Source organism: Poecilia latipinna, unplaced genomic scaffold, assembly GCF_001443285.1.
Source record: "Poecilia latipinna isolate Pla-1442-1.1 unplaced genomic scaffold, P_latipinna-1.0 Scaffold3256, whole genome shotgun sequence".
Taxonomy (NCBI): Eukaryota; Metazoa; Chordata; class Actinopteri; order Cyprinodontiformes; family Poeciliidae; genus Poecilia; species Poecilia latipinna.
Genome location: NW_015115872.1, coordinates 25,711 through 43,349, shown reverse-complemented (window position 1 = coordinate 43,349; position 17,639 = coordinate 25,711). Strand labels below are relative to the sequence as shown.

General features: G+C 38.2%; 1 protein-coding gene across 1 annotated transcript in view; it reads left to right on the top strand.

Moving 5' to 3' along the window:
• The first annotated feature begins 4,341 nt into the window (after window positions 1–4,341).
• Window positions 4,342–17,639, top strand: part of wnt9a (wingless-type MMTV integration site family, member 9A) — a 29,805-nt gene continuing 16,507 nt past the window's right edge. Inside the window, exon 1 of the mRNA XM_015023266.1 lies at window positions 4,342–4,693. Coding sequence (XP_014878752.1) covers window positions 4,602–4,693 — 92 coding nt within the window. The 5' untranslated portion in view covers window positions 4,342–4,601. The remainder of the gene's footprint in view (window positions 4,694–17,639) is intronic.

The window sequence follows — 17,639 nt, the reverse complement described above, 5'->3', positions numbered from 1 at the left end:
TTTTTTTTTTTCTCTCTTCAGCCTGTGAACTGCAGTGGATGCTGCGCCTCGACGCCTGAAACAGCAGAGCGGCTCAGACGCACCGTCAGCCTCCAAACCTAAGCCACAAATTATGTCTGGTACATGGAAAAGATCATATCGCCCTTCATTGGAGTAGAGATGGTGAGAATGAGGAGTTTGGTGGTAACTGGGTTTGGACCGATATGGTTTGCATTCCTCTCCAGGGAAGTGATATCAAGACAAGGTCAGACCAAGGCTAATACAAGAGAGCACGAGGAGACGAGCGGGAGACGGAATTTGATCTTTGCTCCTTGCTCATAAAGATGTTTGATCTACAACACAATACTATAATTTTCATGAAATCCACATGATGAATCAATTTGTACAAGATACACACTGTCTTGCAATAATAATCTGCATCTTTTCAAATCCTTGTACTCGTCTAATCTGTAGCGACAGAGAGAATATTTCATGTATACTACAGTTGTCAAACTATATAGCCTGCCATACCACTGAAATGTTTTGAATTTCATTTAAGGTGATTATTCTTTCCAAGAAAACACCTAAAACCTCATATTTGCTCTTTAGTCAAATCCATCTCACTTCAATGGCTGGAGCATGGGCTAACCTCTGGGCTCAGAGAAACCTTGCAGCAATCGGGCATTAATCTGAGGCAAGTATTCAGGCCTCTTTTGCAGCTGAACGAGAACTGACTTTCCAACTCTCATAATGATGGGTGGGTTTCTCTGGTAGTTATATTAGTCTGACAGGGGGTCAGAGAAGCAGGAAAAATGAGAAAAAAAAAAAAAAAAAAGATCTCCAAAACAGTGAGGGAAAATCCCTGACAACCTAAAGAGATTAGTGTCCATTACCTAAAAAATTTCAACCACATACACTACAAATGATCCACTGCTGTCCTTGCAACTGTGCTCCCCCGACACCAAACGATAACAAGCTCTGTTTTCCAGGTTGCTGGGCCTGAGAAGAGGAGGCGAGCTTGTTTTAAGAAGGGTGTGGGAATCAATTATCCCACTCGAGAGACATGCAGGACCAGTGGGTATTGCTCGGGATTAGTGTCCATTCTTGTCATGTACTGACTAACCCTCCCGCTGATCTCCTTAACACCAGGTGTTATTAAGAAGCACAACTCTTACTGAGGGCCTATGGGGCTTTTGAATAACTGCCCTTTGGGAATGACTGACAAGCCTATAGTGGTGAAAAACAAAACATTCCTGGGCTTTCATGTGTTCACCTGTATGGGCTTTTAAATGGATGCTGAGCATGAGCTGAACATGCAAAATCATGCAAAAAGCATCTTCGTGGGATCTAAAAGCTTAGCTGTTTTTATTTCACTAATCTTTAGCAAAACTGTAGGCATCATCATGTGTGGAGATGGAAGAAGGCAGTACATTTAAATATGTACTGCCATCTTCATATAAATGCCATGAATTCAGATACATTACAAAATAGCTATTTTTGACGCATTTAATGATATTTTTTTTTTGAACAAATTATGAACATTGAAACATTGCCTGGTTTATATATATTTGTAACATAATTGATGCATTGTTTTTTTTGTTTTGTTTTATTTTTCATTTGCAGCTGTGTAAAGTTAGGGATAATCTTTATACTCAAGGAAACAATTGCTTCCAATTACTGGTCTGTCAATATGCAACTGTGTATTGAATAGCATTTTTTACTTATTCAGGGAACCATGGACAGATATGAAAGGTGACTTGTTGATATGATTGAAATTAAAGGTTTTGCACGACGGTGGCAATGTGCATTGGCAGAAATAAATTTGTTATTCCTTTAAACATGGCGTGGATAAGTGGAAGCAAAACTGCGCAGACATGATGTTATTCAAATGGAAATCATAAGAACCAGCAGAGAATACAAAAACAAAAATTTACCAAATAAAGCTCTCATACAAACTAACCTTACTTCCTCAAACAAACTGCCAATTCACAGTTTACTTGGATACAAATTCCAAGTGTTGAGTGGACATCCAAGAGTGGTTTTGTGGGTGTAAATTTGGGGTAAAATTTACACACCTTGTACTCACAATGACAACTGCACACACAAGAAGAATTGAAAATGATTTCAAAGTGACAAACAAAATGGGACTAAATAAATGTATTGTAATTTGAAATGTTAAGAAAAACTTTTACCATGCTGAGCCATCAAAATAAAGTTTAACATCATCAACATGTGGTTTAACCTTGAAAAATGTGATTAAACTCACCAAGTGTAACTGAAAAAAATTGGATTCTACACAAGTTCAAATACCTCTCTGTGTTTTCATGGCAAAACACTCAAGGTGTGTACCAAAAAATCGTGTTAACTAACTAACTGAAATGTATTTACGCAATACTCAAGAAGAGCTATCTTAGACAAAAGACATTTTTAGCAAGATATGTCACCTGGAAATAATGCGGTCAGTTTCATCTTCGTATAAAATAACATTTCTAAACTATGTAAAAGTGCCTTGCTTTGGTTCTGCTTCCTGATATGATAACAACTGAAAATATTAGTTTTTAATTGAAAACAAATCTAAGTGAGCCAGCAGAACTAGCATATTATGGTTTTCTGACTGTGACAATAAATGCAGGTTTTGGTAACTTCTAAATCTTATGCAATCAAATGCGTAGGAAGAGTAAATACTGTTCAGGAGCTGACTTGCCAAAGAGTTCAGAATATTTGCCTTGAGAACTGATACTTTGCCAATGTGTTGCTCAATGTGCTTTTTTTTTTTGCGAAGTGATTAAAGGTTTTTAATCTTAATTTCATTCAGATTTCTTGAGAAACCGCCTGCAGTTATTCTTGAGAAAATTCACCTTATTATGAACCGGCTTTCTTTTTCGTGTGGGAACCCCCGCACAATCTCTTGTGCTTGTGTTTAGATGTACATAATCTAAAGACTTTTCTGAAACATCTTCTGATTTTTGAAGAAATTAAATCAACTAACTGACAACTTGCAAAAGCTCTTGAATGTTTCACAGTTTGTCACAATACAAGCAACAAATCAGAATTATTTTCCTGGGATTTTTTGAGCAATGCTCTCTCTCCCCTGCCCCTTTTTTTACTGTTGTACTTCTAAATAAAATCATATGCAACCATTTGATTTGACCTGATGTGTGAAAATTAAGCTCAGTATAAATACAACTGCTCCTTGGAGGCCTCAAAGCAGAATACTGAAGACCAAAGAAGGCAACAGACAAGCGGTTGAATGAAACAATTTGTTAAAGAACAATATCCTAACATTCCTGAACCATCAACCAACAACATGAAATGTGGCAGTAGCAGCATCATGCAGTGGGAATGCTTTTCTTTAGCAAGGACAGGGACATTGGTCGGAGAAGATGGGAAGATGGATGGAGTTAAATAGAAGGCAATATTAAAAGAACAACTGTAGGAGGATGCAAAGATATAAAACTGGTTGAGAGGTCCGCATTTAAGCGAGAACGCAACTCTGAACATACAGCCAGAGATAGGACGTAAGAGGTTTTGACAAAGCATCCTCATGTTTTAGAAAGGCTCAGTCAAAGTCCAGGTCTAAAACTATTTGAGATTCTCAGAGAACTGGTGTTCACAGACACTCTCCATCCAGTCTGACTGAACTTGAACAATGGTGCAAAGAAGAATTAGCACTGGGATTTCCAAATGTGCTAAACTGGTAGAAGCTGTAACTGCAACATTTCTGCAAAGTACAGTGAAGCCCCAGGCTGATTTAATAGTTCTGACACCAAATATACCTTAATATGTATGTGCAGTGGAAACTACAGCTGAAGGTAACATCAGTGATCTTTAATTCTGTTCTGGGGTATGTTCCAGAATTATTTTGACTTTAGTATTAACTTTTCATTTATTGTCATTTCTACATATAAAATGTTTTAGCCAGATTAAATAATTTGATCTTACATTTATGAGCCTACGACTATGGCTTAGACTAATATTTTACTCTGTGTTATGCATAGGATAAGATGGCTGTAAGTGAGGGTAACTTCAATTTCAACATGTGCTTTAAATGCAAAGTTAATTTAATCTGATATAAAGAAAAGCATTGTTCAATATTTGAGTAATTATAGTAAAATGGAACAGATGGAAAATGGAAAATCAGACAAAAAAAGAAAAAAAAAGAGCTACACTGATTTTCTCTGTATCTGCCCCAAAACAACAACAAAACTTGATATGCTTTAACAGCATTACATCTGTTTGTACCGGTTTACAATTCCCTGGAAACAAACTGTCACTGACTGAAAGCAATTTATCAAACAGTCCAGTTAATCTCAGCCTGACATAAGTCATCGAACTCAACTGTGCAGAGCTTAAAAAGTCCCACAGAGAGGAAGCTGTCGCACTAATCATACATTAAGTCAAACCGAGAGATGAATAATCTCAGCGAAACCTGAGAGGGAATTGTGAATCAGTGCAGTATTGCCATCTCCCTCTCTCTCCCTCTCCCCCTCTCTCTCTCTCTCTCTCTGTGTTCATGGGAGGAGCGCAGCGCCTCTCTGTATAAGAAGTGTTGAGCTTACAACAAGGGATTTTACACAGCTACTCAGGAGAAACGAAATGATCTGCCCTGGAGCCGCAGCAAAATGCTGGATGGACACCTACTCCTGGGATGGTTATCGTTCACAGTTATAGTGCATCTTCTCAGCTTGCCTGGACCAACCACAGCTTACTTCGGGTAAGAACTGATGCACACACACGCACACAGTGTAGGGCTATGATGCTGCTTTCATTGATTTCTTTGCTTCCCGAATAACAAAGCAGGTATTTATTTATTTTTACATTTTTGTTAACAACGGTTTGCTCAGTTTAGAAATTGCACTGTATACATGACAGCGATTTGTTGCGACTCTAAGAGCATGAAGGGCCAGAGAAGTGTCACTTTGAGGCCTCGCAGCTGGTGTCTGCAGCAGGTTGTCTGCAGTTTCAGGGAGCAGGAGGCAACTATCAGCACCGCAGCGTCTATTAAAGGTCGACACGCAACCTCGGAGTAATGTTGGCTGAGGATATATAGTTCACCCCCATTCTTTCCCCGCCGACAATTGAGCCAGCACCCACTGTAAAGTTACTCTTCGAGCGTCAGCTGGATGGCAGGTAGCGGTCAGCTGATTGTTTTGCTGAAAGCGTTTGTAAAATCACATCCTGAGTCGACTCCGAAACGGAGCCGCGCGGAGCGAAAGGTGAGTTGTGTGCGCCTCAGACCCAACAGCTGGTAACAATAAAGCAATCTGACTGAACTGAACCGGTGGCCGAATCGTCTGCTCAGCTTGCACAGAAATTTCCCCCCATCCAGCATAAACATCGCAGAGCTATGGCGAGATCTCCCCACCACCACCACCTCCCCTACCACCACAACCCCCCGCTTTTTTCCTCTACTGGCCCGGTCAAATTTAAACAACATTTGGAACACGTGTTGGGGTATTTGCAATTCTGAACATTTCATGACTCCTGTGATACCTACAATAATGTTTAATTTAGAGAGAGCTAGGGGGTAAAAGACGATTATTCTCAAGGGAATGCCTTGGGTTTTAGGTGTAACACAACTTTTACTTCAATGCTACTTTTTTTTTTTTAAGTTTCAGTATCTTAATGTTTACTTTTGGACAGAGCTGAATCAATATTTTATAGAGCCCTGGGCAGAAAAAGACTTGGGGGACACTTTGAGATATGCCCATCAGCCACCATCCCCATCTATATACTACCCTTTATACATTCATTTTGCATGTCAAAACATGCAATCATTTCATTACAATTGTTTTTTTTAAATTGTAAATTAAGTATTTTTTTTTATAAATCATGAAAAATTCTAAGGTCTTAAGCACCCCTGAACCAACCAAAATCAGTCTACGTGTCCTGAAGTTGGTGGACACTATTTATTTTGATTTATCAAAATACATTTTAATACAGTAGACTATGAGAAATTATATTTGTTGATTGTTTGCAGGTACATAATGTCCCCTTGGTGGGTACATCTTCATGCATGGCTGGTATGAAATATCCCATAGCAGACGGCTCCCTTTGTACCTGAAAACAGTGGTATAAAATGACAATGGTACAAAATAATGAGTGCACACCCACACACCACTTCAGCACCTCCAACATCCCTTTTATACTGTTCATCCCTAATTGCTTAGAGCAGTGAATATTTAACACAAGTTGATGAGTTGTTACTTAACATCAGATTTCTTAAATATAGTTCAAGATAAATGTGTCCTGCATTTGAACTTGAGTAGTGTCTTTCTTTTTTTTTTTTTTTTTTTTTTACTATTACTACTTACTTAGAAACATTGATCCCATGTGGCTTAGAAATGCAATCTCAATAGCGCTAATGATCCCAAACAGCTTGGTGACCTTCAGCGTTATTCTACTGGAGAGCCAGGAACATACCTCCATTTAATGTTTTTCCAAACTAAAACCTGACCAAACGCTCCTCCACTTGTCATTTGTTGTCAGGTGGGGTCAATAGAGCCCTCTATAGGGAGAAGTTTTTTTTTTTTCTCCCTTTGGTTTGCACTGTGTTTAACTGTATAGTCAGAAGTCCTTATTTCAGTGTATAGTTAAATTCAGACATTTTGCCATAATTTGGAACTCTCTGAATGCCATGAACTCACCGCTAAAGAAGGCAATGATGTCATGGTTGCACATTGTCATACCCATCTGATTGGCACGAGCAAAAAGAAAGGACAAATCGGTGCAAGCAGGTTTGCATCATGAACAAGGAAGTTTAAGTTAGAAGAGAAGAATCCAAACAGAAAAGGAGATTAGTTGTGCAAGAGGTGTTCAGACTCGGTGTATAAATATAGTTTTATGTGAGGACAGAGAATATTTTCAAGGAAGCAAGATTTCTTTTTTTTTTTTTCCTTCTTCTTTTTTAGTCATGAGGACAGCGATTTGAGAGTGAGCAGTGCAATACATTAGACCAGGGGTCTTCATCTCCAGTCATTGAGGGCTGCTGTCCTGCAACTTTTAGATGTGCCTCCACTTCAACACACCTGAGTGAAACAATGAGGACATTAGCAGGACTCTGGAGAACTTGTCTGTGTACTAAGCAGGTAAATCAGCCATTTGATTCAAGTGTGTTGGATCAGAGACTCATCAGAAAAATTGCAGGACTCCGGCCCATAAGGACTTAAGTTAAAGACCCATGTCTTAGACTGAAATGGTATGTTCGAAAATAAAGACAGATATTTACCTCTCTAGTTACAACTATAAAAAGTTGTACATCCCTTGTCTGTCTTTACCAATATTCTTTACCAAAGTGTCAGTATCCACTCAGAATTTATTAGTCCATTTCAAACTCTACACAAATCTGAAACATGATCAAAACTTTTATTTTTTTTTTTTTTAAATCAAACTCTCCAGGTAAATGTAAAATTATTCTTATTCTTGTTAACCAAACATAAAGTTATGTGTAAAAATTAGAAGCTCTTTCGAAAGGTACGTGGCAGGTTTTGGGAACTTGTGCAGTAGCCGAGTCCACTTATTCCTCAGACTAACTGGGGTTCTGATAAGGCCATTAAAATGAGGTCCACTTGGCCAATTGTCATGTTTCACCTGTAACTAATCCGAAAAGATTTTGGACTGTAATGAAGCAAGAGCTACCTGCCTGTTTTGTTTTGTTTCTCTTAGCAAAAATTCCTCACGGGTGTCGTTAGTGCTCTCCAGATACGGAGACAAATGGTTACAGACTGCAGAGTGATGACACCTGAGGCATTTCCAGCATAGTCAAATTTATGGTAGGTATGGATGTGCAGGACCCAGAGGTATTAGGTGGTCCGTGAACTGTGGTGAATCTGCAAGAGACCACAAAAAATTACCCCCTAAGGGACTGTAAGGCTCAAATGTGAGAAATTTTCACCAGCTGAAGTGGGGTTTTGTCTTTCCATAAAATAATTTTGCAGAGGGGGAAATCTACCTTTTAAATGTTTGATTTTCTTTTTTGCATGATTCCTTTAAATCCAAATTTGAACAGAAGAAAAAATAAATTGAAATATTGCCACTTGTAGTATTTATAACAACTTTCAAGTTGTTGTAAACTACAATAAAGTCTCTGGGATGGGAGGAACCAACAAGGAAGAGCGTGTCTGTAATGTACATCGGTTGCTTTTCCTGTCTCTGATTTGGTATTTAGGTTCAGTTTGCATTTGTATCACATTAGAAGAAACAAATGCAACTCTGCTTTCTGTTCCTGACTTCTTACTGTTGCCACTGTTGATGTTGGCAGGTGATGCGTTTTAAAACTGATGTGCCAAAGAGGCATCTGCACCAGCCCTGATGATCATAATGACAATGCATGTTGACTCATTCAAATTAGCACTTGCTTCTAGCTCTGTTTTCTGTGATGTGGGTGAGGGGGGCATGTGGTGTTATCATATTTCAGATTTATTATTACGCAGCCCCGTCAGAGGAGAATACGACTGAGTACTGCCAACCATACTGAAACTGCCTGAACAGGTGACTCAGATTCAAAGTGTGACTGCCTCGTGGCAAGGTTCTCAGAAACCTGACACCGGCGACGTTGCGGGCCTTAACTTGGGAGGACGCACGCAAACACAAACCTGTTCAAATAAATATTCCATGAGTGTGAGTCTTCCTAGGGCCTCCTGGGTACTGATTTACTGAAAATAGTCAATGTTGCATACCCAATTTCCAGAGTGCGGTGGAGCGTAAGTGTAACATAAACACAATCTCTCCTGCCCATAGTGCACTCACCCGAGGGTGGGGTGGGATTCCTGGCGTAGTCGAGCACCAACATAAATTGTCATTCTTTGCCACAAGAATGCAAACTCTTTTTTTTTTTTTTTTTTTTTTTGTGTGTGTGTTCCCTCAGCTTGTTGTGGCAGGTGCCCATCTACTGCTCAGTTATCGTTACAGATTGAATGGGAAAAGTTAAAGAAACTCCTTCAGCTGAAAATTACATGACATTGATGAGTTATTTTCTTAAATTTTAGACTCATGTCTGCTCCCTGAGGTACCTCTGTTGGCTTAAATCTGAGTGTTTGTATAAGGCATGTAATTCTGTGGTCTTGTTAACTCTGCCGAATGTGGGTCCTCAAACTGAGTCAAGAATTTTTTTCCCTTTTTTTTCTGTTTAATTTAGTTTGTCGTGTGCGACATATACAGGAAGCCTGCCCACAGCCATGCAACTGGAATCCACCAATTAGACACCCCGCCATCCGGAAAGATGCAAGCATAGTAGTTGATGTTAAATTGCTACCATATCTGTTATCAGTTTGCTACTCAAGCTGCATTGTTGTGCTTTAGGACAAACCGTTTTATTTGTTTATTTTTTGCAGTAGGCCAATAAAAGTGAGAAGCAAGAGGCACAAAAATAGCAGAACAAATAGGTTGAGAACCAATTTATTGACCTTTTTTTTCTACATTGGTTTTCAAAATTACTGATATCTGTTGAACTTTTCCACATTTTACTTGAATCTTGAATTAATTGAGATTTTGGAGACTGCATAATTGTGAAATGGAAAGAAAATGATTGGTATTTTTAACATGTTTTCAAATAAAAATGTCAAAACTTTCTCCATTTGTATGAAGAAAGTGTATCCATCCCTACCACCTTTTGGTTCAGTTAATGTTTCGAGATTTTTAGGGTATGTCTCCTCCATTTTGTACTTTAAGACTAACATATTTGATCATTCTTTACAAAACAGCTCAAGCTCTGTCAGATTGCATGAAAAGTGTCAGGGAACAGCAGTTTTCAAGCCTTCCCACATATTCTCAATTAGTTTCAGTTTAGTACTGTAGCTTGCAAATCGTAAAACATTGCTACTTCTTCATCTAAACTGTCTAGAGCCTTTGTTCTGGTGGAATTGGAACCTATGGTTTACAGTATCAATTTTTTTTTTTTTTTTTTTTTTTTTGTAACCTCCAACTAAAGTGTAGTAGTTAAATCAATATTTCTGTCAATAAATCTACCTATCAATACTGATCAACTTCCCAGTCTCTGGTTAATAAGATATCACCATGGCATGATGCTGCCACTGCCATGTGTGAAAGTGAGATTGATGCATTCAGGGTGATGTGCAATGTTAGTTTTTCACTGCGCGTAGTGATTTGCCTCAAGATCCAGAAGTTTAATTTTTGTTCCCTGTCCATTGCTCGTTTGACAATAACTTACTTCCATAAAGACTAGATTTCTACAGTGCAAGATAGGTAGTAGTTGTATTGGCAGATTGTTTCACCAGAGCTGTGGGTGTCTGCAGCTCCTCCAGAGTGACAATGGAAATCTTGCTTGATTTTTCTTGTTGATGATCTCATTTCCCATCCTGTCACTTTAGTTGGACTGCAATCTCTTGGTAGGTTTGCATTTGTACCTTGCTATTTCTATTTTGAATGACTTAAATAAGGCCCCAGAGCTTAGGATTTTATTGTGTAACTTTGTTTTAAGCTATCCTCTAGCAAACATTTGAAGCCTTCACAAAACAGTTGGATTTATTCTGAAATTAAATCACACACAAGCTAGCCCATCCATTGCCTTACAGCGCAATTCTGCTCAATTAAAATCTTTCTTCACAGAATTTCTCTGGCAGAATTTCAGGCAGGGAAATAATTGAAGAGACAGACGTTGTAATCACTGATGTTGATTTTCATGAGTTGAACTGGAATTGTAGTCTGCCTATAGTCTTAGTAACGACAGTGGAGGAAGTGATCGAAGCCATTCAGTCCATTTTGGCCATGCTAGCAAATATTGAATTAACATTAACAGCCATCTCGTTCAGCTCGGCACTTCTCTCTTCACTGTGGTTGATGGTTGTTTACAATGCAGGCAATTTCTGGTAAGCTTCATAGTGTTGAACTGGTGCATTACATAAGTCATTGACAAATATTAGGGATTGGGTTAAATTTACATTTTAACAGAATCCATGCACACACCAAGCAATCGTTTCTCAAGAGAATATGAAGCAAAGTGCAGAAAAAATGAGCTGGTTTTTACCAGGCTGCACACAAGAGAATGCAATTTAGTGATTCTGTGTTTTCAGAAGGTCATTGCACTTTTTAGAATTTATTATTATTATTATTTTTATTTTGAAACCATCCTTTTTCAACCACTTCACAGTTATGCACTACTTTGAGTTAGTCTGACACTTACAACTTAAATAAAATACACTTACAATTTTGGTTATAATGTGTCTAAAATGTAAAACCTTTTCATGGACATGCTTTGAAAAGCACTGTGCACACTTCAGTCATTACTGTTTCTCATCTCTGGATCTTCTACTGGATCCTGCTGTGGATCAAGTGGTGCATATTTTTAAAGAAACCTCTTTGGCATGGCTAAGAAATCTTAGAATTCATTTTAAAGTGTCTTGCTGTAACCACCATCCCTGCAGTAGTTTTATGGAGCGCTCCTGTGTGATTACCTCTTATTAGAAGCAGCAGAACTGGTGTGGGCCCAGGCTGCCATTGCCTGGCCAAGAGCGGTGGCAGGCGTCTCATTACCAAGCCCTAAAAACTGATTAGCCCTGCTGTGCAGCAAGGGCATGGAGTACCATTGATAGAGGGATTTCCCAACTTCATAGGATATCCTGTGGCCACAGCCACACCTCTAAGGGTATCACTTTAGAGAGAGCCAAGTCAATAGGATTCTCTTTACACCCATGCTTTGGCAGTGGAAGTGAGGTTACGCAAACCTCCAAGCTTGGATAAATGATCATATGCTTTCTTGCAAAAAAAGCAAAGCTCCCTTTTTTACTTCTGTTTTAAAACATTCAGATTTGAGCCAAGCCATAATTTCTTTTGAATCCTGTTGTTCATCCACATGGAAAATTCTGCTACACCCATGATAAGTCTTAGTATACAGGAGGATCCCCAGTCGGGAACATTTTCCTAGATGGATTTGAGAAGAAATATGGCCATAGATGACGGCAAGCTGGGTCATACATCTAATAAAACAAAGTAAATGACAGAAAATTGGTACACCTTTTATTGTAAAGACATCAGTGTTCATTGTAGTGATTGGCGAAGGGACTTTCAGTGTAAAATAACATGGATGTACAGGATATTTTTGAAGATTGCATGGTTTGACCAGGGTTTTAAATTGTGTTTGGCATGCTCACATCCTACAGCTCCAGTCCCATCGGAATGCAGAAGAGACCGCAGCTATAATGCATATCTGATTATAAAAAGATGGCTGTTCTAGTCTGGCGACAAAAGCCTGCTGTATTAGTTGATAGTTTAAAAGAGAAGTGAAGGAAACTTACTGGTCGTAAAACAAAAATCTAATCGCCTTTGCAGCTGGAAAACTAATAGATTCAAGAAACACTTAGTGGTAAGACATTGATTAAATGATGTTTGTTAGAGTGGCCACTATGTCCGGTGTTTTCCATCATTTAACCACAGGTGAGGTTTTTCTCAGTCTTTTCATTTGTAGTAATTGAATACACATGTAACATGCATTGAGGTTTATTGATTGACCAAAAAAGAGAAGTTCAGATTGCTCTCTGCTAGTTTATTTATGTAAACAGAAAAACTGGACCAAGAACTGAACCCAGTGGAACTATTTTACAAACTTGCTAAATGACTGTAGAAAATTAATGAGTATGGAATGCTCTGCCATAGATTTTTATTTATTTATTTTTTTTTCAAAGAATTTATCTAACGGTATTGGACCAAGAACTAAATTTTGCAGAAACCCTTATTGACTTGCTGGATCAAGGTCAATTTATTAACAAAACTGAAACTGTATGAGGGGGTTTTGATTATTTACATATTTTCTTATCAGGGTTATTTCTTTAACAAGTTATATATTGTGGAACAATAATTTGCTTTGTCTTAAGCACAAACGTGATATTTTGAGTATTAACTGCGCTTTCAGTTTTTTTTTATGCATAAAGAAAACAATAGGGAAACAAGAATTGAACTTTGTGGAACCCCTTCCTGGGCTTCATGAGCACCTTTAAAAATTTTGGATTGACATATCCAAAATATTAACAAATGTATATCTTGAAGTAAAAAGACGTTTAGGTTGGATTCACATTTCTCATCAGTTATTTTCACAACTGATGAAATATAAATTTTCATTTTATTTCAGTACAAATTACATTACATTTTGTACTGCAAGTATGAAACGGAGGCTAAAGTGGTATGACAGACCATCTGAATTATAGTTTCATGGATTTTTCTAAGCTGAATAGTTCACATTGACGTGGCTCTTTATTTAATTGTTTAATTTGAACTATGACTGGCGAGAGCCCTTTGTTCTATGGGTGCAAAATAAGCACAAATTATCCATGCTCATATTAAACATGGGTTATGGTGTTTCTATTGTTCTTCTATTGTAGTGAGTGGCTCCTTTTTACCATCTTCTTGTCAAAAGAAAATTTAGGGATGAAAGTTTCATAGTTCATTACCTTCCACAGAATCTAAACATAGTTTGTTTATTGGTTAGTAAGATTGCATATTTTGAACTTGAAATTCCCTTCTAAGGGCATATGCTGTTCAGCTGTTAAACATGCATCATGTTCTACTAAACATGATGCATTAAATGACATAATTGACCTAATTTTCACATAAAGATAAGAAAAAATCTAGTAATCTATCTTTTCTTCAAACCAAATTTTAAGACAGAACAGAGAATATGTCCCTAACAAGAGAACTGTCAGTTGAAACAATGGAAAAGATTATATATCCTTCTGTTGAAGGAGATATGAAAAATCCCCTTCAACAAGTGTCAACAAGTGTCGGTGAATCAACAGTGTCGGTGTGTATAAAATTTGGAGTAAGTACAAATAAAATTAGGAAAAGTGTTGAATGAAAACATAGGCAGACCAAAAAATACATAAGTCTGGGGACAGAAAATTCAAAGAAAACTGACCTGAAAATTAAAAATGGGCAGAAACAGGGGCTGGTGTTTGTGACTGAACTGTTTGGAATTAGTTATAGAAATTTATTTACAGAAAAAAACGGAACAGAACTAGAATTGACATTGCATACAGAAGAAAACAAGGTTCCAGGGGAAAAACAACAACAACAACAACAACAACAACAAAAAACTGTGCGGAACAAAACGCTTAACTAAAGCTCTTTTAACCCTCATTTGGTCTTGGCACGATGTTCAGAAGGAAAACGGAAAATTTCACGGTCGAACAGAGGGAGTGTGGGCGCTGTCCTGTTAGACTGTCAGTTTCCGAAACCAAACAAAACTCTCAAATGCGCACACCTTGCCGGACCACGCTCATAGTAAAAAACCCACGGGGTCTAAATGACCCTTGTTTCTTAAGACCACAGGAAGGTTAGCATAAATTAGTTCATAATCGATCAGTTGAATATATTTAATTGGCTGATTGTAATTATTATAGATTCAAAAACCCTTCTTTCCCAGTTCAGTTTTTGCTCTTGGAAACACCAATGTATAAGCTGTGTTGTTTATTAAATTTTATGATTTGCTGATTTTCATCATTATGAAAGATCAATCAAGAATTTTACCCAGAATGGCTGTAAATTAATACCAGTACTTGATCAGTCTATATAATGTTAATGTTTATGTTCAGTCACGAGAATACCAAGCTCATTGACCTGTGATATATGCTTTCTAATATGCAAACAAGATGCATTTATTTGTAGTTTAATTCCATTTATTTGTAGTTTAATTCTGCTCATTATCCTTCTGGTAATGGGCAGAAGGATTGACTCAACTAGTTTTCATTTTACTTTAAAGGGAAATCAGGACTTGGTTCTTTTCATACATTCCTACTTGAGTTGATGAATAGACGGTCTTTAAAGACAAGTTTTTATTAATTAAAAATAAAAAAAATAATTAGAAATAGACACTGACTGTTGACCATTTCTTATAAGAATATATACATTCTCTTAGACGGTGCCAACCTTGCTCTTTGAATTTGTAAAAATAAAAAAAAAAAAAAAAAAAAGTTGTAGGAGACAGAGCTGTTCTTGTACAGTACTGGAGAGCGCCCAAAGCCTTTGAATCAGTAGGCACTGAGCATTAAACTATTACAATAAAAGCTGTGCTTGATCTGTGTTTAAGAAGCAACTATGGGCTGAGAGTTGAACCTTGAATAACCTCTTTATCAACTAGTAATCTGTCCCCATCTCTAACTATACTACCTAGGAGATAATTTACAAACCATCCAACTGCTTGTTTGAAAATAACAAAATTATATGTTAGCTGTTCAGTTAAAATCCAGTAATCAAAACTACAAACTACAATAGACAGACTGCACTGCAAGGACATTATAGTCGAACCAAAAAGTTAGGATCTTAATTTATTCCAATAATTGTACTATTTTGTTCAGTTTTGAAAATAATGAAGCAAGCATGATATTTCAAGTCTTAGTATTGTTCTTACCAATCTGTGCTCATGCCGGAGCCAAGTTTGTGTGCCTGAAGGTGTTTGGGGTGTTGGTGCGCTGGTACAGGGCTGCTCTGTGCCATGCCGTGGGCTAGATCAGGGGAGTCATGCGGACACTGCTGCACACCCAATCTGTGCCAGTCACACAGTGACTGCAACTGAGCTGCTGACCTTAGACGCATTGAGTTCTCACATAGCAGTTAAACCTCTTATTATGCTCCATAGTCCCACTCCCATTCCCAAACCCAACCACTGTTGTCCAACTGTTGGGCCACCACAAGGCACTTTATTAATATTAGGCATCTCATTTTCAAATTAAAAATATTTTTAGAAGACACGTTCATGAACCAAACCCCATCAGTCAGTGTGTGGGTGTTTTCCAACATACTTTATTTGTCTCTGTGTAAATGACCAGACAGGACGAAATGACGTAACTTTAGGTCATATCCTGTTAAGTCATAGAAGATAATCAACTTCCCCTTCAAACGCTGGAAAATCAGGGCTCCTAAGTATTTTATGACATTTGCACAGAAGGAGTCATTACTCAATCAATAGCAAATTCATAATTAGAAATACCAGCATTACTAGGCTTTGAAAGTCTTTTTCATTATGTCACAGCAGTGTGCGACCCCTGGCTTCTTGGGTCTCATCACAATATCTAGTGATGTCAGCCAGGGACTAATCTAATTCTAGCCTTATGTATATTTTTCCTATTTTTTTAACAATTAGAAAAATGATCAATATCACCATGGAGAGAAGTGGCTAGGGTAGGATTTATTCTTACATAAACTTCATGGAGGTGGACAATAGTCTTGAGACTGCCTGACCCAGAGAGTCATTCGACACTGATTCATGGTTTCTCCAATTATTTAGGTCTAAGCTATGGAGCACTTTGTCAGCCAGAGAATAGAGTGGGCCAGTGGGAAAACGCCACACACGCTCACACTGCTCCTACCTTTGGCATGGCCTGGGCTGTGATATACCAGATGGGAGTTGGACCGGGTGGTCTGAAGTTCATCCAAGAGTTCTGAGGAAAAGTATGTAACCTTGCCACAAAAAAAATAAAAATAAAAAAATAAAAAAATGGGGCACTTTAACGGCTGAGACGGCAGGAAGAAAAAGTTAAAGCAAGGAAAAAATATATCTGTCCTAACAAGATAAACTTTCTACAGACCTCAGTATATAATTTAATGATTGATATCTCTTGTATTTATTGCGCACAGATTAGCCTCAAGTGAGCAGGGTAGTTTGTCTTCATGACAGTTGGACTATTCCAGGACACATGTCCGTGTCTGTCACTGTCTTCTGCGGGTTATGTTCTCGTACAGCAGTGGTTTTGTCCAGAGGACGCTTCGTTTTAAGCAAACAGCTGGGCCGAGTGATTGACATCCGTTTAGAGATATTGACCAGTGGGAATAGAGGAAGTTTGGAAAGTAGGGGGGGGGGGGGTTTAAGGGGGGGGGGGGGGGTGGTTATGATGTTGGAGACATAAGACCACACAACCTGCAAGTTCAGACTGATGGAGAAATTGTGGCTTTTGTGCTTTTTCTGTCTGGGCGCATTCAGCCACTACAGACTCGTATAGGTGTTGACTTAAGGTCATTGGAGCCCACATGCATGTGCACATAGCACACTTCAGGGGGAAAAAAAAATGAAGGCAGCATTACTGCTGTATAAATGGACACCGGATGCGAGCTGAAAAACCCCCAAAACAAAACAAACAAACAAACAAAAAGACAAATCCCTGAAATATCCTAAGAATGATCTTGTTTTACAAATAATCTGATTTGAATTTCTCAGCAGTCCTCTGTATAAATGAGAAAATCTCTGTTTTAAGACCTGAAGATTCAACTTGCATTGCTCCAAACCCTTGAATTTAATACACACACAGAAAACTGCGCTATATTAGTGATTTTTCTACAATGTTTAGTATACTTTCTGTTCTATTTACATGCCTAATGAAGAATATGCAGCAGGACCAGCTAGGGGTCACTTGTAGGACCGCAGTGTGAAGCCATAAGAGGGATCGATGATGGTGAAATTCAGAGAGCTGGTCAATAATTTCCTCGAGGGACTGACTTTGAGGCTCCGCTATGTGAAATGAGCTGCTTTTCGTACTGGCTGCAATGGGAAATGTATATAAAGTAAATATGTCACGGGCAATGGGAGGTGCTGACAGGTAGAGAGAAGCGACTAAACAAACTCCTGTGTTACTAAGTGAAAAGACAGTGGAGGAGGTGCAGCGTGAGAGTATGTCAGCAATGTCTGTGAGAAGTGTATAGAGAAGCATGTGTGTGAGTGG